The 21987-nt window shown below is 44.1% G+C and overlaps 2 protein-coding genes across 4 annotated transcripts in view; one reads left to right on the forward strand and one right to left on the reverse strand.

The window, feature by feature from the left end:
• Positions 1–21987, forward strand: part of ATP6V1C1 (ATPase H+ transporting V1 subunit C1) — a 203947-nt gene that overhangs the window by 34327 nt on the left and 147633 nt on the right. The gene's annotated exons all lie outside the window — the stretch shown is intronic.
• Positions 1–21987, reverse strand: part of LOC129398635 (uncharacterized) — a 53082-nt gene that overhangs the window by 15176 nt on the left and 15919 nt on the right. Inside the window, exons 1-2 of one of the 3 annotated variants that reach the window (XR_008626460.2) lie at positions 12371–12729; positions 1981–2828 (exon numbers count right to left, since the gene is read on the reverse strand). Coding sequence is in view for 1 of the 3 variants with exons in the window: in XM_055116815.2 (XP_054972790.1) it covers positions 2420–2509 (90 nt within the window). In the remaining 2 variants the exon portion in view is untranslated. Of the gene's footprint in view, positions 1–1980; positions 2829–12370; positions 12730–17647; positions 19251–21987 lie in introns of those variants that run through there. The other 2 variants (XM_055116815.2, XR_008626459.2) reach the window with 2 other exon arrangements.

Consider the following 21987-nt stretch of genomic DNA (forward strand, 5'->3'; position numbering starts at 1 on the left):
CCAGTACTTCGGGAGGCTGAGGAGGGTGGATCAACTGAGGTCAGGAGATCCAGACCAACCTGGCCTACATGGTGAAACCCCGTCTCTACTAAGAATACAAAAATTAGCCAGGCGTGGTGGTGTGTGCCTGTAGTCTCAGCTACTTGGGAGGCTGAGGCAGGAGAATCACTTGAACCCAAGAGGCGGAAGTTGCAGTGAGCTGAGATCGCACCATTGCGCTCAACCCTGGGCGACACATCAACTTTCATAAAGCCAGGCAGGTGGAACTTAACACTTCCTGGTGAAAAGGACTTTGTGGGGTGAGGTTCTTGGACAGCTGTCCCAGGGAACTCCTGGGAGAAAGATCTGGTTCACCCGAGACTGGTGGAAAGCAACCTGTGCTAAAAACTTGCTTTCAGCCAAGAAAGCCAGGATTTGGCTAAGAGATAAGCATGGGCACGTTTGACCCTTTTGTGTCTTTCATTTGATATTAACATAGCTAGACAAGAGGGAGAAGGGTGACCTCAAAGTGATAAGGTCTGTTTCCTTTAGAACTAGAGGACCCAAAGATCTCTTTGTTTTGTTTCTGCCTGGAAGACAAGTAGAGCTCATTCCAGTTCTGTAAAAGGTCACCAAATACCCTGCAGTCTTGTTGTAGTAACTGTTTCTGTGAACTTGCTTCAAAGGAAGCAAACATACTATTTAATACTGACCAAAGACACCTGGGGTTGTTTTCTGCTTCTTCTTGTTTGTTGTTTTATTTTGCAAGAGCAGATAATGATCAGTTTAGAGTCTGGTTTCCCTGGTGCCAAAAACAAACCCTAGTACCTCCTGTTTCTGGCTCAACTGTCCCCAGCCTTCTCAAGTGATCCAGTTGGAACACGGAGAACAGAGAACAACTGACTTCCCCTTCCCCTGGGTGGTGCGTTAGAGTTCTTTCCCAGATCACACACAGTATCTGAGACTCTGCCATGGAGGAATCCACTCTGTGGGGACCTTCTCCTTTCCAGTCCCCAACCCGAATTTCTTCACAAAGTAGCAATAATTAGTTCCTAGGGCACATGGTGCTTTGCAGTCTGCACAGCTGAAATGGCTAGTCACAAGATGGTTTGTAATTTTAAATATACCTGTGCCCCACCTAGATTTCAACACATTAGTAATTATTCCACTCCTACAACCTGGTGACTGGGAGGAAGGAGAGAAGAGGGGTCAGGATTCAAAAGAGCAGCTGCAGGGCTCAGATCTGCTGTCCCCTGCCTGCTAATAATAGCTCCCATTTTAGCCAGCGCTCACTCTGCCAGGTATGTGCTAAGCACTTCTTTGTTGCCTCTGATCCCCGAGACAGCTCTGGAAGATGCAGGTGATTCCTATTTCGATTATGGGGAAACTAAGGCTTTGAGAGATGGAGGAATTTGCCTAAACTCGCAAAGCCAGTAAAAACTGGAAGCGGGTCTGAACTTCCTTCTGGTTCTCAAGCACTGCGCTTTTCATTCTCACACTGTACTGCTGCTTCAAGCTGATGAATTTAGCAAGAGTGGGTACCAGGAAATGCCATTGAGACAGGAAGGGAACAACTGCCAAAATGCCAAACCAAAAGGGGTTTGAAACCTGAGAGTTGGCAGTTCACCACTGCAAAACCACGGGGCTGCGTGGAGATATTCATGGGACACCGAGTGGTATCACTAGCAGTGGACTCTGCATGCTTACTTAGAGCATAAAAGGATAGCACCCTTGGCCATTGCCTGACATGAACTCAGTTTGGAAATTGCAGAGGTGTGGAGAGCCATGGATGGGTTTTATAATTTATTCTAATGTAATCTCTGTGCTAAAGGCTGTTTGAAAAAAATGATGAAGTTGATGTTGCTTAAGTTATATGCAAATGTAAACTGGTCTTCCTTCAAGATGTTTGGAATGGAATGAATGCCCTTCCCCTGGGTACCTCCCAATACCTACCCTCAAAAGAGCTCCAGTAAGGCTTCCTTATCTTTCCTTGCCCTGCTTCCTACACTGCTGCTGCAGGTGTCTCTGGGTGATTGTGGGGGAAACCACTGTGGTTAAGCACCAACACCAAGACATGGCACCAAGCTATCTTCTCCCTCACCATACAGCCAGGCGGGCGGCTTGGTGGATTTGGGGTCACCCTCTCCATCTGTCTCTCCCTGATAGTTACATTTCTCTTCCATCACTGTGTGTTTGGCAGTGGATGAACCTAGAGCATTACATACATTTTTTAAAATTTATTTTTTTCTCTTACTGATCTGAATGGGTAGATGAAAATTACATACATTTTTAAGAGAGCACTTACTATATGCCAGGCATTGTTCTAAGTCCCGTACACATCTTAACTCTTATCCTCATAAAATGGCACAAAGTGGGTAGCACTATTATCTCCATTTTATAGATGATAAAAATTGGGGCCCACAGAAATTAAGTAACTTGCCCATGTTACGCAGCTGATGAGTAGGAATCTGGGCTGCTTAATCCTTTGCTTCTCTTCCATAGTGGTTCTAGCGTGAGTCAGAGCGTTCATTCAGACATCTCTTCCTGGGCATGCTAGTCCCATCCATGGTTGGGTTGCTGCTGCTATAACTGGCTCTTGGTGGCAACACTGAAATTATATCAGGTTCCCAGGTGAGCGTGTTGCTATTTTAGGTGGTCAAGGATAATATCGCAGAGTGCTGTTGATATTCTCCACAGGGTGGCTCTGAACGATTCATCTTCCTCTGGGACACCCTCTTCACTTGCTTTGTATCTGGGCACTGTGACTCAGTTTCTAAGGTTATCAACTACGAGTGCTAGATACATTTGGTGGCGTCATTGCCTATTCGTAGAACATGCCGTCAGCCATCCTGGAAAGGCATAAAGCAGAACACCATAAGAGGAGCAGTATTTGGGGTCACTCCCCAAATGACCCTGCAGGAACATGCCAATTCCAGAGCTTAAGAGGGAACTTGGAGGGAGTGAGGATAATAATAGCTAATGCTTATTAAGCCCTTACAATATGCCATCTCTGATCTAAGCACATTCTGGGAACTACCTCATTTAATCCTCACCTCAACCAGCTAATGCAGATCCTATTACTATCCCCCACTGGCAGATGAAGAAAATGAGGCACAAAGAGGGGACCTGATTTCCCACAATCACCAGGCTCATAAACAGAGGATCCAGGATTCCAACACAGCCAGCAGCTTCAAAGATTGGGCTCAAACATGGTGCTACAACTGGCCCCTGAACCCATGTCCTTCCCTGTGCTTTATTTTGGGGAGATGAGGACTTTCAGCTATCTTATTGCCATCTCGTTTTCAGCCTTGAAGGAGCCCTTAGAAATAAAGTGAAAAGAAAACCTGGCCTGAAACAACTGCCAAATCCCAATTAGGGAACAAGGTTGGGAGGAGAGAGGAGGGGGCAGGATCTGACCAGGTTGTAATTCAGTAACTGATGTCTCTAATTGATCACTGAGAGGAAGAAGCAGGAATGGCCTTCTCAGTCAGCATTCATGGTGGCAGGAGAATCCGGGATCTGTTCCTTGACCTTCTTGTTCTGGAAATGAGACTTCAGCCCTGTTCATCCTTTGGCTCCCACACTACCTACTGGACTCTCCTTGACACCTGTTGCTGCTGATTGCTCACCCCCATTTCTAAGACACTGACAGGAAGGAAGGGTGTCTCCCAGCTGGCAGCATAGGTTTCATTTTAGCATCCGAAAAGCTGAGCATCACCACTCCGATTGCTGTTAATTATAACATTAGTACTTTATTTTGGATGACGTTTAAAAAGTTATGCAAAGGCCAGGCATGGCCAGGCATGGTGGCTCATGCCTGTAATCTCAGCACTTTGGGAGGCCGAGGCAGGCAGATCACCTGAGGTCAGGAGTTAGATACCAGCCTGGCCAACATGGCGAAACCCGTCTCTACTAAAAATACAAAAATTAGCTGGGTATGCTGGCACACACCTGTAATCCCAGCTACTTGGGAGGCTGAGGCAGGAGAATTGCTTGAACCTGGGAGGCGGAGGTTGCAGTGAGCCAAGATTATGCCACTGCACTCCAGCTTGGGCAACAGAGTGAGGCTCCATCTCAAAAAAACGTTATGCAAAGATATTTGCAAATATTATATCTGATAAGGGATTAATATCCATAATACTTAAGGAACTACAACTCAACAACAACAAAAAATCGTATTAAAAAATGGGCAAAGTATCCTGCACATGTACCGCTGAACTTGAAGTAAAAGTTGGAAATTTTTCAAAAAAGGGCAAAGTAGTTGGGTGTGGTGGTGCATGCCTGTAGTCCCAGCTACTCGGGAGGCCAAGGTGGGAGGATCACTTGAGCCCAGGAATTCAAGGTTGTAGCGATCTATGATCATGCCATTGCACTCCAGCCTGGGTGACAGAGTAAGACCCCATCTCTGAAAAAAACAATGGGCAAATAATTTGAATAGACATTTCTTCAAAGAAGATATACAAATGGCCAATAAGCATATGAAAAGATGTTTAACTTCACTAGTCACCAGGGAAGTTCAAATCAAAACTACAAAACCCATTAGGATGACTGTTACCAAAAAATGAAAAATAACAAGTATTGGCAAGGATGTAGAGAAATCGAAACCCTTGTACATTGCTGGTGAAAACGCCACCTGGTTACAGCCACTGTGGGAAACAGTTTGGCTATTCTTCAAAAAGGTAAACAGAATTACCATAAGATTCAGCAATTCCACTTCTAGATATATATCCAAAAGAATTGAAAGCAGGTATTCAGAAATTGTACATCCATGTTCATAGCAACATTATTCACAATAGCTTAAAGGTTATTGAGAAACAACCCAAATGTCCATCAATAGATAAATGGGTTGACCAAGTGTGCTATACACATAGAACAGAATATTACTTGGCCGTAAACAAGAATGAAGTCCTGATACATGCGACAACATGGATGAACATTGAAAACATGCTCAGTGAAATAAGACGGACACAGAAACACAAGTTTTGTATGATTCCACTTGTATGAGATACCTAGAATAGGCACATTCATAAAGAGAGAAAGTAGAACAGACACCCGGGACCAGAGGGAAAGGAGAAATGGGAAGGTATTGTTTAATGGGCATAGAGTCTGTCTGAGATAATGAACAAGTTTTGGAAATGGATAATGGTTGCACAACATTGTGATGTAGTTAATGCCAATGGATTGTACACTTTAAAATGGTTAAAGTGGTACATTATGAACATTTCACTATAGTTTTTAAAAATCAACAAAAAATTTTATGTAAAAAGTTCTGTGGGGTTTAATCTTTTAGCAGTTCATAAATCCATTAACATTTGCCACAGCTACCCTACAGAGAGGCATACTATGTGAACACCACACTTGGCTTTCTGAGCTGGAACTAAAAACACCATTACTCTACTCCTTGGAGTTTCCCCAGAGTGAGTCTGTCCACACGTGGTTGCTATTGGACCCTACCTGTTGCTACTGTATCACTGTGCTGTGTTACTAAGGAGTGTGACACGTTCTGACTTTCAAAGCATTTACACAGTGAATAATACCACTTTTGTGCTCCTTGGTATAAGGCCACATCTTCAAGTACTTCAGCATTTAAAAAAAAAAAAGTGAGCAAAGGATTTATCTGGCTAGAATTTAAACTCCAATCATTATTTAGTCAGGGACAGAGCCAATTGTAGTGTTTAAACAGCATTATTATTTAGACAGGGACAGAGCCAAGTTTACGGAATTCTGGAAGGCAAGCTTAACCTCGGGGTACCTTAGCAGTGTTCTATGTGCTGGTCTGAGCATTTAATCCAGAGCAAACTGGTCATCCATTTATAACCCAAGTTTTCTCTGTAAACTGGAAATAAAAAGATGGATAAGGCATAACTCCTGCTGTCTGTCATGAGGCTGAAAGTCTAACAGAGGCGTAGAAATAATGCGACTAGGGTACAATAAGTGTTAATCAGCACATATTCAAAGTGTGTTGGGTGACTGGGGTCAGGGTCCAGGGCAAGGTCACAGAGATGAGATGGCATTTGAGCCACATCCTGAAGGAAGAATGGAGTTTTCCAGGATGACAAAACACAAAACGAAGGAATATGCATATTCCTTTTGCATATGCAGAAGGAACTGCATATGCAAAACCTCAAAGCATGGCAGGATGGGACACCCAGAAAACCACAAGCACCCGTGTGTGGGTAGAGCAAAGGCGAGTAGGAGAGTGGCAGATCCTGAAAGGACATAGAAAGAACTGAGATTTTGTCGTAGCTCAATGGGCAACATGGGCAACTGTTGAAGGGTTTTAAGCGTGGAAGGGGCCTGGAGGGGCATGATCAGGTTTTCATTTCAAAAAAGAAATTGAAGTCTGGCGGATGGATTTGAAGCTTGGGACAAGGAGACTAGTTTGAAGATTGTCAGAGGAATCCAGGTGAGAGGTGAAGAAAGCCCAGGTTCCAGAGCTATTTCAGAGGCAGCAGAGACAAGAATTGTAACTATTTCACTAGATTGAAGTTCAAAATGAGGTCACCGTTCCTTTCATCTTGGAATTATAGCAAGGTGAAGCCCGCAGAGCTGAAGGGCAGCTGGTTCCTCCTGTACCCGCTTCTTGTGGCCAAGCCGCAGGAGCCTCAGCCTTGCCATGGGAATGGGGCCTGTAGCTGCTTTTTCTCTCTCCTTCCTCTTCTCTAGGGCACCCTTACTCAGCCTTCCTAAACTATTTGAAGACATGGCCTTTAAATTTCCTGTTGTCTTAATTTTTTTTTTTTTTTGACTCAGTTTTATGGATACTTCAAAAATCAAGAAAGAATAAGAAGATAGTAAAGAATGTTCCTCTCAGCCACCCTGCATCCATCCATTTCCCACCCCAACCTGCAAAAGATAACCACTGGCTGGGCCCGGTGGCTCACACCTGTAATCCCAGCAACTTGGGAGGCCAAGGTGAGCAGATCACTTGAGCCCAGGAGTTCAAGACCAGCCTGGGTAACATGGGGAAACCCCATCTCTACAAAAACACCAAAATTAGCTGGATGTGGTGGCGCATGCCTGTAGTCTCAGCTACTCGGGAGGCCGCGGTGGGCGGATCTGTTACTAGTCTCTTATGTATCCTTCCAGGGATTTTTGTAAACCTATAGTCAAGCAAATATGATTTTATGTTCTTCCTTCCCCCTTTTATTTCCATTCTTTCTTGGGGGCAGGGGTCCTTCTTAGGATAAAGTTAGGAAGCCCCAGGGGAACTCATTCAGACCTAAGGAGTCAGTCCTAGTTGCCGTTGTCTATTAGTAAGCCCTTTTCCTCTGCAATACCTTACAGTATAAGGGCCCCAAACAAAAAGCCTTCCAGTGGGGCAAGGCCTGATTGCCTTAGGAGGCCCCACAATGGCCGAGGCCTCCATCTATCCCTGGACCTACTGAAGTAACTGAGGCACCCATGCTGGCCTGCACCAGACAGTGTGTGTGAGAGCCTTGAACACAGTGGAAATGCAGGCATCACTGAGGCACCCAGCCTCAGGCTGAGGACAGAGTGCCTGTGCTGTAATTAGATGTGACTCCTCCACAGCCAAGAGGGCCTACACTCTCAGTGACGATTCTTCCATGACATTCAGGCACTTTCCCCAGGTACAGCCATGGCGGAAGATGGCTGGGCACAAGGGACCAGCTGCACGCTGCTCCTGGAGTCAGCTCTCCAGGACAGGCCTCAACCTTGGGCCTCTTCAGAAGCACTGCTCCTATTTCTTGCCAGCCGATCTCAGCCCAAGCTACCCAAGTCTGCACCCCCTGAGTACAGTGGAGATATTACATTAACTTTGAAATAAAAGGAGAGACTCTAGGTCTCACTGCTCCCTTCCAGAAGCTTCTTTTGCCTCTTGCAAACATGGGTGGCTTTGGGAGGAGTGCCAGCACACTTCATATACCAGAAGCACCTCAGCCCTGAGGTCTTGGGGACATAGATAGGTTCTTCATCTCACATGATGGGGACTGAGCTCTTTTTGGTGGGTAAAGTGGATTGAAATAAAGGAGGAGGGCTGACAGGAATTTGAGACTAGTCTGGGCAACAAAGCAAGACCGCATCTCTACAAAAAATAAAATAAGGTTGGGTGTGGTGGCTCATGCCTGTAATCCCACCACTTTGGGAGGCCAAGGCAGGAGGATTGCTTGAGCCCAGGAGTTCAAGACTAGCCTGAGCAACATGGCAATACCCCATCTCTACAAAAAATACAAAAATTAGCCGGGCATGGTGGCGCGTGCCTGTAGTCTTAGCTACTCAGGAGACTGAGGCAGGAGGATCACCTGGACCTGGGAGGTCCAGGTTGCAGTGAGTAAAAGAAAAGAAAACTGAGACCCATGGAGGTTAAGTAACTTACTTTTAATCACTGTTACTTATTTTTTTCTCTTTTTTTGAGATGGAGTCTCACTCTGTCGCCAGGCTGGAATGCAGTGGCGCGATCTCTGCTCACTGCAACCTCAGCCTCCTGGGTTCCAGCGATTCTCCTGCCTCAGCTTCCCAAGTAGCTGGGACTACAGGCGTGCACCACCAAACCCAGCTATTTTTTGTATTCTTAGTAGAGACGGGGTTTCACCATGTTGGCCAGCATGGTCTCAATCTCTTGACCTTGTGATCTGCCCGCCTCGGCCTCCCAAAGTGCTGGGATTACAGGCATGAGCCACTGCGCCCGGCCCAATCACTGTTACTTTTAAGGAAATCCATTTGACTACTAAGGCATAATATCACAATGGCTTAGACAAAATAGGAGTTTCTCTCTCATGTTAGTCTCATCATGAGCAGTCCAGGGCTGATAAGACAGCTGAGTCTTGTTGGGGACCCAGCTTTCTTCTTTCTTGTTGCTCTGCCTTCTCTAGGGAATACCCTATTCCACCTTGTCAAAGATGGAGCAATGCCACCTCTGCATTCCAATGGAAGAAATGGGAGGAAGTGGAAGACACAACCTTCCCTTTTAAGGGCATAACCTGGAAGTTGGGCTCATATTTCAATGGCCAGAATGTGGTCCAATGGCCATACCCAGTTGCAAAAGAATCTGGGAAATGTAGTCTGACTGGAAGGTGACTCATACAGCTAAAATTCAGGGAAGAAGGCGAGAATGGATAATGGAAAACAAATAGGAATCTCTGTCACAGTCAGAAGTAGAACTGGGATTCAAACCCAACAGTTTGACTTCAAAGCCAGAACTCTTAACCATAATCTTCATTATGCTGTTGTTTTAGAAGAATTAAATGAGGTCCACAGTTTGTAAGGTCTTTCTCTACAGTTTGAGACTTTCTTTTAATAGTCTTTGAGTACATTAACACATGTATGCACATACATTTTTGCTAAATGGATAGATTATAGCTGCTCTTGCCATAATATTATAACGCTTACTGTAAAAGTTGTTCAACATTGATGGGGAATCAAGCAATGTTTCCTTTTTTTTTCTTTTTTTGTTTTTTTTTGCCTTGAGACAGGTTTTTACTCTATCACCTAGGCTGGAGTGCAGTGGTGCAATCTTGGCTCATTGCAGCCTTGACCTGCTGGGCTCAAGGGATCCTCCCACCCCAGCCTCCCAAGTAGTTGGGACTACAGGTGTACGCCACTTGTAGTCAAAAAATAAAAATCAATTTTTAAAAACTGATTTGTAGAGGCAGGGTCTCTCACTGTGTTGCCCAGGCTGGTCTCAAACTCCTGAGCTCAGGTGATCCTCCTGCTTCCCTTCCCAAAATGCTAAGAATACAGACATAAGCCACTGCCTTTTATCCTCTTCTCATAGACTTTCAATTTTTAGTATTTTTTTGTGAGTCTTTCTTCTTTTTCTTCTCTTTTTTCTCCTCTCCCTCCTTTTCATGCCTCATACTTTATGATGCTTGGTATATGAGGCCATCATCAGTTTTATAATTTTTTTCTGCATCGGATTGTAGGATTGGGCTTGGAAATAACTGCCCCACCAATGAACTTTCTAACCTTTCACAAGCAAGTGGGGCAAACCAGGGTAACTTCTTTTTTTTTTTCTTTTTTTTTTTTGGCACAGTCTCGCCTTGTTGCCCAGGCTGGAGTGCAGTGGTGTGATCTCGGCTCATTGCAACCCCTGCCTCCAGGGTTCAAGCAACTCTCCTGCCTTAGCCTCCTGAGTAGCTGGGATTACAGGAGTGCGCTACCATGCCTGGCTAATTTTTGTATTTTTAGTAAGACATGGTCTCTCCATGTTGGCCAGGCTGGTCCTGAACTCCTGACCTCGTGATCTACCTCTTTGGCCTCCCAAAGTGCTGGGATTACAGGTGTGAGCCACTGTGCCCGGCCAGATAACCTTTAAGAATTCTTAGAAGCCCAGAAATAAAGCCAAACCTATATGGTCAACTAATTTTTGGCAAGAGTAACAAGAAGACACCTGGGAAAAGAACAGTGTCTTCAATAAATGGTACTGAGAAAACTTGATTTCCACAGGTAAAAGAATAAAATTAGACTCTTATCTTACACCACATGCAAAAATCAACTCAAAATGCATGCAAGACCTAAGCATAAGACTGGAAACAATAAAACTCCTAGAAAAAAACACATGAGAAAAGCTCCTTGACATTGGCCTTGGCAATGATTATTTTACATATCATAGCAAAAGCTGAGGCTACAAAAGTAAAAATAAGTGAGACTGCATCAAACTAAAAAGCTTCTGCACAGCAAAGGAAACAATCACCACAATGAAAAGGCAACCTACAGATTGGGAAAAAAATATTTGCAAACCATATATCTGGTAAGTTGTTAGTATCCAAAGCTTACAAAGAACTCATACAACTCAATAACAAGAAAACATATAACCCAATTTTTAAAATGGGCAAAGGACCTGAATAGATATTTCTTCAAAGAAGACATAAAAATGGCCAACAGGTATATAAAAATAAAACATCAAAACCACTATGAAATGTCACCTCACATCCATGGATAGCTATTATCAAAAAGACAAAAGATAAGTGTTGGCCAGAGTGTAGAGACAAGGGAACCCTTATGTGCTGTTGGTGGGAGTGTAGTTTGGTGCAGCCATTATGGAGAACAATATGGAGGTTCCCAAAGAAATTAAAAATAGAACCACCGTAGGATCCAGCAATCTCAGTTTATACCCAAAGGAAATGAAATCACCACCTTGTAGGCTGGGCGGAGTGGCTCACGCCTGTAATCCCAGCACTTTGGGAGGCCGAGGCAGACAGATCACCTGAGGTTGGGAGTTAGAGACCACCCTAACCAACATGGAGAAACCCCGTCTCTACTAAAAATACAAAATTAGCCGGGCATGGTGGGTAATCCCAGCTACTCTGGAGGCTGAGGCAGGAGAATTGCTTGAACCCGGGAGGCAGGCTGAGATGGTGCCATTGCACTCTAGCCTGGGCAACAAGAGTGAAACTCCATCTCAAAAAAACAAACAAACAAAAAAAACACCTTGTAAAGATATCTGAACTCCTATGTTCTTTGTGACATTATTCACAATAGCTAAGATATGGAAGCTACCTAGGTGCCCATCAGTGGATGAATGGATAAAGAAACTGTGGTGCATCTATACAATAATATGTTATTCAGCCTCAAAAAAGGAGGAGATTCTGCCATTTGCTACAAAATGGATGAATCTGGGGGACATTATGCTAAGTGAAACTAGCCATACACAGAAAGAAAAATATTATAGGATCTCACTTATATGTGGACTCTAAAGAAAAAAGTCAAATTACAGTGAAAGAGAGTAAAACAGTGGTTACCAGGGACAGGTAGAGGGGAGAACAAGGGAGATGTAGGTCAAAGAATGCAAGTAGCAGACATGTAGGATGAACAAGTCTGGAAATCTAATGTGCAACATGAGTTAATAATAGTGTATGGCATTTGGGATTTTTGCTAAATGAATAGATTATAGCTGCTCTTGCCACAAAAAGGGGGGGTAACTTTGTGATGATGGATATGTTAATTTGCCTCACTATAGTAACCATTTTACTGTTTATATGTATCTCATAACATCATGCTGTATACCTTAAATACACAAAATAACATTTAAAAAAATACTTAGAAAATATGAGAATATTTAAAATTAGGATACATCAAACATCATGATTTTGCCACAATTTGATGATTTTCATTAAAAGAAAAATTCGTGTAATTTGTAACCATTTTACTGTTTATATGTATCTCATAACATCATGCTGTATACTTTAAATACACAAAATAACATTTTTTAAAAAAATACTTAGAAAATATGAGAATATTTAAAATTAGGATACATCAAACATCATGATTTTGCCACAATTTGATGATTTTCATTAAAAGAAAAATTCATGTAATTTGTTCCCACGTGTTGTATTTTAGGGTTGACATAATAGAACGCTAACAAAATTAGGAAGTTTCATAATGATCCATGTATGTACAACTGCACTCGGATACCTCTGTCTTCTCTCACCTCTGTAAGAGCAATTTTGTTTGCATCTCTCAAGACTCTGGAGACATGTTTTACAAAAGCAGTTTGAAGTGAGTATTCATTCATTTGGGTTTTCCTGGTGTGGCCCTTTCAGCTCTGCAGAATGCCACAGCAATGAGGAAACTGTTTGTTTCCAAGCAGGAGATGCCAATGTGATGACAGACTTTTTGAAAGCATGTAGCTGGTGGCTGTTAAATCTGCATTTCCTGCCATGCATAATGGTCCATAAGCTGCTGGATGTGAGCAGAGAGTTGGTTAATAATCAAGCCTTCTTTTTCATAGTGTTTAACAATGCAAAGTGCTTTTAAATAATTATTTTAGCTAATCTTAACAATAACCCTATGAGATCGGTAGGGATATCCTGGCAACATAAGAACATATTAAACGTCATTCTCATAAGACAAAGGTCTATTTTCCCCAGTTTAGAACCTAGGTACTCTCTGATAAGTAGAATGCACACTTAAATTATATTATTTTCAACAAATGTCCATTGAGCCCCACCTATGGGCCAGTGGGCACTGCAAGATGTTGGAGAGCTACAGATGAACAAGACACAGCTGCTTTTCTCAACTCCGTCTCTCAGGAGAGAGACATGAACACCACTATCATCAGATACTAAAAGTGCCATAATCAATGTCTTCTGGGAAAATGAGGGAGAGGAGAGAAGGTTTCAGAGAGCTGCAGAGGATGTTTGTGCTGATAGGATTCTGTCTGGCAGTGAAGTGAAGGGAGGACATTCCAGGGAATGGGTGCAGCATATAAGGGGGCAGAGGCATGGACTACATGATTTCTTCAGAGAATGAGAGGGGAAGGAAGGATGCATTCGATTAGCAGATGGTGGAGAGCCTTGTTTGCTGTGCCAAAAGGCTTGAATTAGTCCCACAAACCACGGAGGCAGTAAAGAGCAGATCTAGTTAGGTGTGAATCCAAATTCCAAGAACTTGCTGACTTGGGGGAGTTGCTTAATCATCATCTGTAAAATAGGGGTTATACTCAACCTTCTGGGTTAGTTTTGATAAGCACTTTATAAGCTGGTGTATATAAAGTGCTTGGCACAGTGCCTAGCACACAGTAAGTGTTGACTATTAACTGCTATCCAGTAATATTTCCTAATCTTTTTTGAATCAGGTTCCTTTGAGAATGAATGAGTCCTCTCCTCATATACGGTATTTTGTATATAATTTAAGGGGATTCACATTATCTCCTGAAACTGGAGTCCAAGATAAGAGTCCTGCTGTGTCTTCTCAAAATTATTTTAACTTTATTTTTTTTTAGAGCAGATTTAGGTTCACAGCAAAATTAAGAAGATACAGAGATTTACCTTATATTCCCCACCCCTATGCATGTATAACTTCCCTGATGATATCAACATCCCTTGCCAGAGTGGTACACTTGTTACAACTGATGAACCCACATTGATGCATCATAATAACCCCAAGTCCATGGTTTACCTTAGGGTTTGTCCTTGGTATTATATATTCTGTGGGTTTAGACAAATCCATAATGACACATACCCATCATTATAGTATCATCCAGAGTAGTTTCACTGTCCTAAAACTCTGCGCTCTCATCTGAAGTTTTCTTTCTTTCTTTCTTTCTTTCTTTCTTTCTTTCTTTCTTTCTTTCTTTCTTTCTTTCTCTCTCGCTTTCTTTCTTTCTCTCTCTCTCTCTTTCTATCTTTCTTCCTCTCTTTTTTAGAGTCTCACTCTGTTGCCCAGGCTGGAGTGCAGTGGCATGATCTTGGCTCACTGTAACCTCCGTCTCCCAGGTTCAAGTGATTCTCCTGCCTCAGCCTCCTGAGTAGCTGGGATTACAGGAACGCACCATCATACCCAGCTAATTTTTGTATTTTTAGTAGAGACGGGATTTCGCCACGTTGGCCAGGCTGGTCTTGAACTCCTGACCTCAGGTGATCTGCCCACCTCGGCCTCCCAAAGTTCTGGGATTACAGGTGTGAGCCACCACGCCTGACCTGAAGCTTTCTTTTTCTTTTTTTCTTTCTTTTTTTTTTTTTTTTTTTGAGACAGAGTCTTGCTCTGTTGTCCAGGCTGGAGTGCAGTGGTGTGATCTCAACTCACTGCAACCTCCACCTCCAGGGCTCAAGCAATTCTACTGCCTCAGCCTCCTGAGTAGCTGGGATTACAGGCACCCACCACCACGCCCGGCTAATTTTTGTATTTTTCATAGAGACAGGGTTTCACTATATTGGCCAGGCTGGTCTTGAACTCCTGACCTCAGGTGATCTGCCTTCCTTGGCCTCCCAAAGGGTGGGGATTACAGGGGTAAGCCAATGCATTCGTCTTTGTGTGAAATTTTAAAGCAGGAGAGTGCTAATATCAGGTTTTATTTTTTATTTTTGTGGGGAGAAATACTGGATATTGGAGAAGGACACCAACTTTGGTTCTCAAATTTTTTTTTTTTGAGATGGAGTTTCACACTTGTTGCCCAGGCTGGAGTGCAGTGGTGTGATCTCAGCTCACTGCAACCTCCCCTTCCTGGGTTCAAGTGATTCTCCTGCCTCAGCCTCCTAAGTAGCTGGGACTACAGGCGCCCACCACCATGGCCAGCTAATTTTTGTATTTTTAGTAGAGACGGGGTTTCATCATGTTGGCCAGGCTGGTCTTGAACTCCTGACTTCAGGCAATCCGCCTGCCTCGGACTCCCAAAGTGCTGGGATTACAGGCATGAGCCACCGCACCTGGCTGGTTCTCAAATCTGACTGTACATTATAATTACCTGTAGTGATTCTTAGAAACCTTGGTGCACCCAGCGTCACTCTTAGATATTCTGATTCAGTTGGTCAGGGTCAGGCAGAGCATCAGGATTTTTTACATCTTCCAGGGAATTCCAATGTATAGCCAGTTTTAAGAACCATTTGGCTGTCTCCAATGTTAGACAGCCAGAGAGAGGAGAAGAGCAGAAGAGGAATGGAAAGAAGAATAAAGGAGAGGAAAGATTCAGAACACTTTGGAGATGGAATCAATCAGACCAAGCACCCAATTACATGCAGTGAGGGAAAACGGTGTGAGGTGGTCCAAAAGGGGAGGAGGTATTTGTGTTTTGTTTATTGTTTACTACTTTTTCTTCACTATGTAAAAAGGAGGAGTGGGCAAGAAGAAAATAATTCATTCAACAAACATATACTTAAAATACATGTATTGGCCAGACACGGTGGCTCACACCTGAAATCCCAGCACTTTGGGAGGCTGAGGTGGGCAGATCACCTGAGGTCAGGAGTTTGGGACCAGCCTGACCAACACGATGAAACGCCGTCTCTACTAAAAATACAAAAATTAGCCTGGTGTGGTGGTGCATGCCTGTAATCCCAGCTACCAGGAGGCTGAGGCAGGAGAATTGCTGGAACCTGGGAGGCGGAGGCTGCAGTGAGCTGAGATCGTGCCACTGCACTCCAGCCTGGGTGACAGAGCAAGACCCCATCTCAAAAAATAAAAATAAAAATAAAAATAAATAAATAAAATAAAATACACATATTAAGTGCAAACTGTGGGTCGAGATTTTGTTTTGGGCATCTTTAACATGCCTGTGGAACATGGACATGGCACATAGGCACCTGAAAATACCAGAGCAATTGGAAGTCACCAATTCATAACTGGGTGATCGTGAAAGAGTGTGGATGAGATCACCAGGAGAGAGTCGAGGAGAGCCAAGAGGGTGATGAACATGGGGAATCATGGACCACGGACCCCGGGGGATTGGGGAGGAAAGCCTTTGTGTGGGATGGTGAGGGCGTGAGAGAAGGAGGCAAGAGTTTCCAGAAGGAGTGGGTGGCCAGTGTGTGAAATGCAGTAGAGAGATGGCCAGAGGTGAAGGCCAACAGGAGCAGGCCCCTCACTTGATGATTAGGAGAGGGCTGTGGCTTTTGAGACAGTGGCAGGGATGGAAGCCAAATTCCAGTGGCTGCAGATGAAAAAGAAAGTGAGGAAGCACAAGCATTGACATAGGAAGTTTGGGGAAAAAGCAATGAAAGCAGTAGCACAGGGAAGGAAGGGTGGAGGACAGAGCTTTATTTTAGACTGGAGTGGCATTATTGTAGTCTGAGGGGAAGGAGCCAGGCTAGAGGAAGCCATGAAAAATACAGAAGAGGGAGGAGACGGGCAGTGGAGCCAGGGCTCCGCTGCGGCAGGCGGCCCGGGGCTCACAAACACTGGGTGAGGAATTGCTCTTGGATGGGACTAGGGATGCTTGTTTCTTGGAGGCTAAAGTGAAGAAGTTTCCAGAATGATGCAGGCCTGTCCGAGAAGCCACCCAGAGTCATTTCTGATTCCCATGACAGCCTCCTGCCTATATTCTCCCACTTCCCAGGACTCAATCTATTTTGTGCTCCCCTTGAATGCTGCCTCCACCCCAGGACTTGAGGCTGGCTGGAGAGTGAGATGGGATAGCTGAGGTTTCCATCTCTTTCACTGTCCCAGAAGAAAAGCATGGGGCCTCTTTCTGTTTCTAGTTTATGGCTAATCACAATGCATGAAGAATCCAGCTGCAGCTACAAAGATTTGTGGATTCTCAAAAGGTCTTCAGTCATTCTTACTCATTCTTTCTTCCCCTTCTCAGAGGGTTCTCTCCTCTGCTCCCTGGCTCTCTTGTATTGACCTTGCTTCCAGTTATTATACATTGCTGGACATCCCCTCTTCCTGAAAGTCTTTCTCCTCTGAGCATTAGTGACATTCTTCTCCAGGTTGTCCTCTTGTCCACTGTCTCCCCTCCTGTTTCTGACCTCTAGATGTGGAATGCCAGGATTCTGTCCCATGCTCCTTCTCTTCCCCAGGTACACGCTCTCAGAAGGCCATTGTGTCTAGTCCATCACTTTAAATTTCATCTCTACACTGAGATGTCCTGACCTCCTGCTCCAATACCAGCACCCCCCACTGTGTGACTGAAATTTCCATTTGGATTTCTCACAGGGATCTCAAATTTAACATGCCCAAAACAGAACTCTTGATATTTTCCCCCCTTCAATCTGCACCTTCTTCTGGTTTTCCACTCTCAGTATATACTGGCATTTGTTCCCTCAGTTGCTGAACTGGAAACTCAAGGTCAACTTTGATTCTTCTCCCTTGCAAATGCAATCTGTCAGTAAATCCTATTGACTCTACCTCCAAAATGATTTGAAATCAGTCCACTTCTTGCATCTCCAGTCTGGTCCAATGTTACTCAAAGTGGGGTTTACAGACCAGCCACATCAGCGTCACCAGGGAACTTGTTAGCAATGTAAAATGTTGAGGTCCTTTCCATCCAGAATCAGACACTCTGGGGATGGCACCCTTCAGAGAATTCTGATGCCTGCCCAGGTTTGAGAAGCACTACTCTGGTAGTGCCCTCATAATCTCCAGTCCAAGCCACTGCAACAGCCTCCAACTGCTCCCCTTACTCACTTACCCACTAGAATCTGCTCTCCCCCTACAGCCAGAGTGATTGTTTTTAAAAACAGTATCAGATTATATCACACGTACGCCCTCTATCCCCCAGTTTAAGATCTCCCATGGCCTCCCTTGGACATAACACAATCCAAGTTCTCTTTCCTGACCCATAGAGTCCTGAGGTGAGATCTGACTACACCTACCACTCCAGTGTCTGCCAAAACCTCCCTTCCCCCTTCCTCTGGGCTGCAGCTCAGCGGGCTTTCTCCCACAGTGCATCAGTTTGTTCCTGACTTGGGACTTCTGCACTGGCTGTTCCCTCTGCCTAAAATGCTCTTCCCTTGAACTTCAGTTGCTGGTTCCCTCATGTCATTTTCTGCTCAGTGTAACTGGCACCCCCTTTAGAGGGGCCTTATGCCAATGAACAAATCCAAAGCAGCTCCTTTTTACAAAATATGCAGTTTTAACCTGTATAGCACTTACTACTATCAATTTTTACAAATTTTCTTATTTATTATCTAATGTAACATTTTTGGTCTTAAGTTTTTTTTTTTTTTTCTTTTTTTGAGACAGTGTCTCACTCTGTCGCTCAGGCTGAAGTGCAGTGCGTGATGATGGCTCATAGCAGCCTCAGCTTCTCTGATCCTCCCACCTTACCCTCCTGAGTAGCTGGGACCACAGGTGCACACTGCCACGCCTGGCTAATTTTTGTAATTTTTTTTGGTAGAGACGAGGTTTTGCCATGTTGCCCAGGCTGGTCTTGAACTCCTGGCCTCAAGCAATCTGTTCATGTCGGCCTCCTAAAGTGCTGGGATCATGTGCGTGAGCCACCACACCTGGCCATTAATGTACGTTTTATGAGACCTGATTTATCTTGTTCATTGCTGTGTCCAAGTGCCTGAACAGTGCCTAGCACATAGATGCTCCCTAAATATTTGTTGAATGAATGAACTTCACTTCTTCCTTACTTGTAGGCCTGAAGTTGCTATTAAGAAATAATAATTCAGGCTGGGCGCAGTGGCTCATGCCTGTAATCCTAGCACTTTCAGAGGCTGAGGAGGATGGATTGCCCGAGTTCAGGAGTTTGAGACCAGCCTGGGCAACATGGCAAAACCCCATCTCTACTAAAAATACAAAAAAATTAGCTGGGCGTGGTGGGGCGTGCCTGTAATCCCAGCTACTCAGGAGGCTGAGACATGAGAATTGCTTGAACCCAGGAGGCAGAGGTTGCAGTGAGCCGAGATCGTGCCATTGCACTCCAGCCTGGGTGACAGAGCAAGACCCTCAAAAAAAAAAAAAAAAAAAAGAAATAATAATTCATAAACTAGTGTTTGCTCAAATGGTTACTCACTCCTCTCATGTGGCTGCACTTCTGGAAGCCTCCAGCCAGTGTCAGTCTCATCTCGGAGGCCGGGGTCCACATATTAGTGTAGTCCCCTTACAGCACATCTCGAAAGGAGGCAGGAACGTGAGAAGACATTACCCTGAAAAGATGGCAGGAGTGCGAAAGGACACTAGTGGGCTACTTTCTTAGAACTTTAGGGAGAAAATCCGTGAATGATACCTGAGGGCCTCTATTTTTGTTGTTGTTGAGTGGTAGGCAAAGTTGCCTAATTTTTTTTTTTTTTTTTTTTGAGATGGAGTTTCACTCTGTCGCCCAAGCTGGAGGGCAGTGGTGCAATCTCGGCTCACTACAACCTCTGCCTCCCAGGTTCAAATAATTCTCCTGCCTCAGCCTCCTGAGTAGCTGGGATTACTGGCGCTTGCCACCATGCCTGGCTAATTTTTGTATTTTTAGTAGAGGCAAGGTTTCACTATGTCGGCCAAGCTTGTCTTGAACTCCTGATCTCAAGTGATCCACCCACCGCAGCCTCCCAAAGGGATTACAGGTGTGAGCCATTGCGCCTGGCCAAAGTTGCCTAATTTTTAAGAAAATTGTCTTTATGGTCATAGAAGCCTGGGTTTAAGTCCTGGCTTTGCCACTTATTGCTGTGAAACCTTGGGCAAATCACTTAAACACCGTAAGTCTCAATGTCCTCATTTGTACACCAGGGGTGAGAATAGTACCTACAACACAGGACCGTTGACAGGCTAAATGAGACACCTACAACGTATCTGGCAATGGCAAGCCACCGCCTGAGTGTCAGCTATTATTGTTATTATTTTATAATGAGAGAGAGAGAAGGGTGACTAGCACCGAGGGCTCAAAAAAACAAAAAACGAAAAAAAGGCTGGGTGCGGTGGCTAACGCCTGTGATCCTAGCCTTTTTTGAGACCGTGGAGGCAGGTGAATTGCTTGAGCTCAGAAGTTCGAGACCAGCTGGGCGAGATAGTGAAATCCCATCTCTACAAAAAGCACAAAAATTAGCCAGGCATAGTGGTATGCACCTGTAGTCCCAGCTACTTGGAAGGCTGAGGTGAGGTGAGAGGATGGCTTGGGCCTGGGAGGCGGAGGTTACAATGAGCCAAGATCATGCCACTGCACTCTGGCCTGGGTGATAGAGCCAGACCTTATCTCGGGGGGTGGGGGGTGGGGAAGGCACAGCTATACACAATAATAACAGAAACACAAGCTAGAAGTGCATAAAAATGTCATTCTTCATCTTCCAAATTGGCAGAGCCTTGAAGTTGGCTGACACTGTTGGTGGAACACAGGGAAGCTGGTGGGAGGGTAAATTGGTACAACCAGCTCCACGGAGAGAACTTTGGCAACTGCTAAGAAAATTGCAAATAAACATGTCCTTTGGCCCAGTCAGTCCACTTCCAGGAATTTATGCCACAGATATCCTGGCACATATGCAAAATAAGGTAGGTTCAGGTTATTTATTTCAGCACTGTTTGCTTAACAAAATATTGGAAGCAACCTAAATGTCCATGAGTAGGGAAAGGTTAAATAAATCATGGTCTATTTATACAATGCAACAAATAAAATGAAAAACTTCCTGTATATACTGATGTGGAACACTTTCCCAAATTGATTGTTACATGAAAAATGCAAGGTGCAGGATTGTATGTATAGCAGGATATAACAGAAAGCAGGTTGTGGAAAAAATATATATACCTGTATGCATGTGTCTTTTTTTTGTTTTGTTTTGTTTTGTTTTGTCTGAGATGGAGTCTTGCTATTGTCCGCCCAGGCTGGAGTGCAATGACGCGATCTCGGCTCATTGCAACCTCCACCTCCCAGGTTCCAGCAATTCTCCTGCCTCAGCCTCCCGAGTAGCTAGGATTACAGGCACCCCGCCACCACACCCAGCTAATTTTTGTAATTTTTAGTAGAGACGGGGTTTCACCATGTTGGCCAGGCTGGTCTCGAACTCCTGACCTTGTGATCCGCCCGCCTTGGCTGCCCAAAGTGCTGGGATTACAGGTGTGAGCCACCGCGCCCGGCCATGTGTCTTTTTATATAACCAGAAGACCTCTGAAAGGGCAGAGTAGAGGAAAAGTTTTTTTGTACACTCTTTTGTAGTTCTTGAAATTTGAGCCATGTGAATGTATTATCTGTTTAAAAAAAAAAGGTGAAGATTTTAATTTTTTAAAACTTGTGAGTACTAATGCTCAATGCTTCTTACCTGTTAGGTGATGATTGGTTCTAGGAATGGTGGATGGTAAATCTCTCTCAATGACAGCAAATGTCAAATACAAAAGCAATGATAACAAAGGTACTAAAGACCCAGACATTCTTTGGGTTCTGTGCTTGATGATGTAATTGTTGGCTTGCAAGGGAGTTGTTCACGAGGAGATAATAACCTGATTATGCCCAACGGAATCTATATCAATCGGCAGAGAATGTTCTGTATTTCTCCCAAGTTTTTGAAAACAATTTTTTTCTTTTTCATTTCTTCCAGCATAAAAATGCATAGTTAACATGCATTTGGATGTTAACTGTGAGCCATATGGATTTAACTGTGCTTTTTTTGGAAAGAATCAAGAGGGAGAGTGGATATACATTTTCTTCACGTTTCTTCTGCCTTCTATTTAGCTAGCAATTTTGTGAGAGAACCTAAGCACAGCTTAGAGGAATGTGAAGTTGGCCTCCCAGTGGGCACTACTTCTCTGTTTTGAGAGTTTCTCTGCATGGCAAGCCCTCCTATACTCCTGCCAAACACTACCAGTCTCCAACTTCCTTACTACACATTGCAAAATTTTATGCAGGTTTTTTCCCCCTTCCTTCTGATTTGTTTCTAATCCCCTAACTCCCTGCAAGTCTAGTTGCCCTGG

The sequence above is a fragment of the Pan paniscus genome, chromosome 7, assembly GCF_029289425.2.
Source record: "Pan paniscus chromosome 7, NHGRI_mPanPan1-v2.0_pri, whole genome shotgun sequence".
NCBI classification, from domain to species: domain Eukaryota; kingdom Metazoa; phylum Chordata; class Mammalia; order Primates; family Hominidae; genus Pan; species Pan paniscus.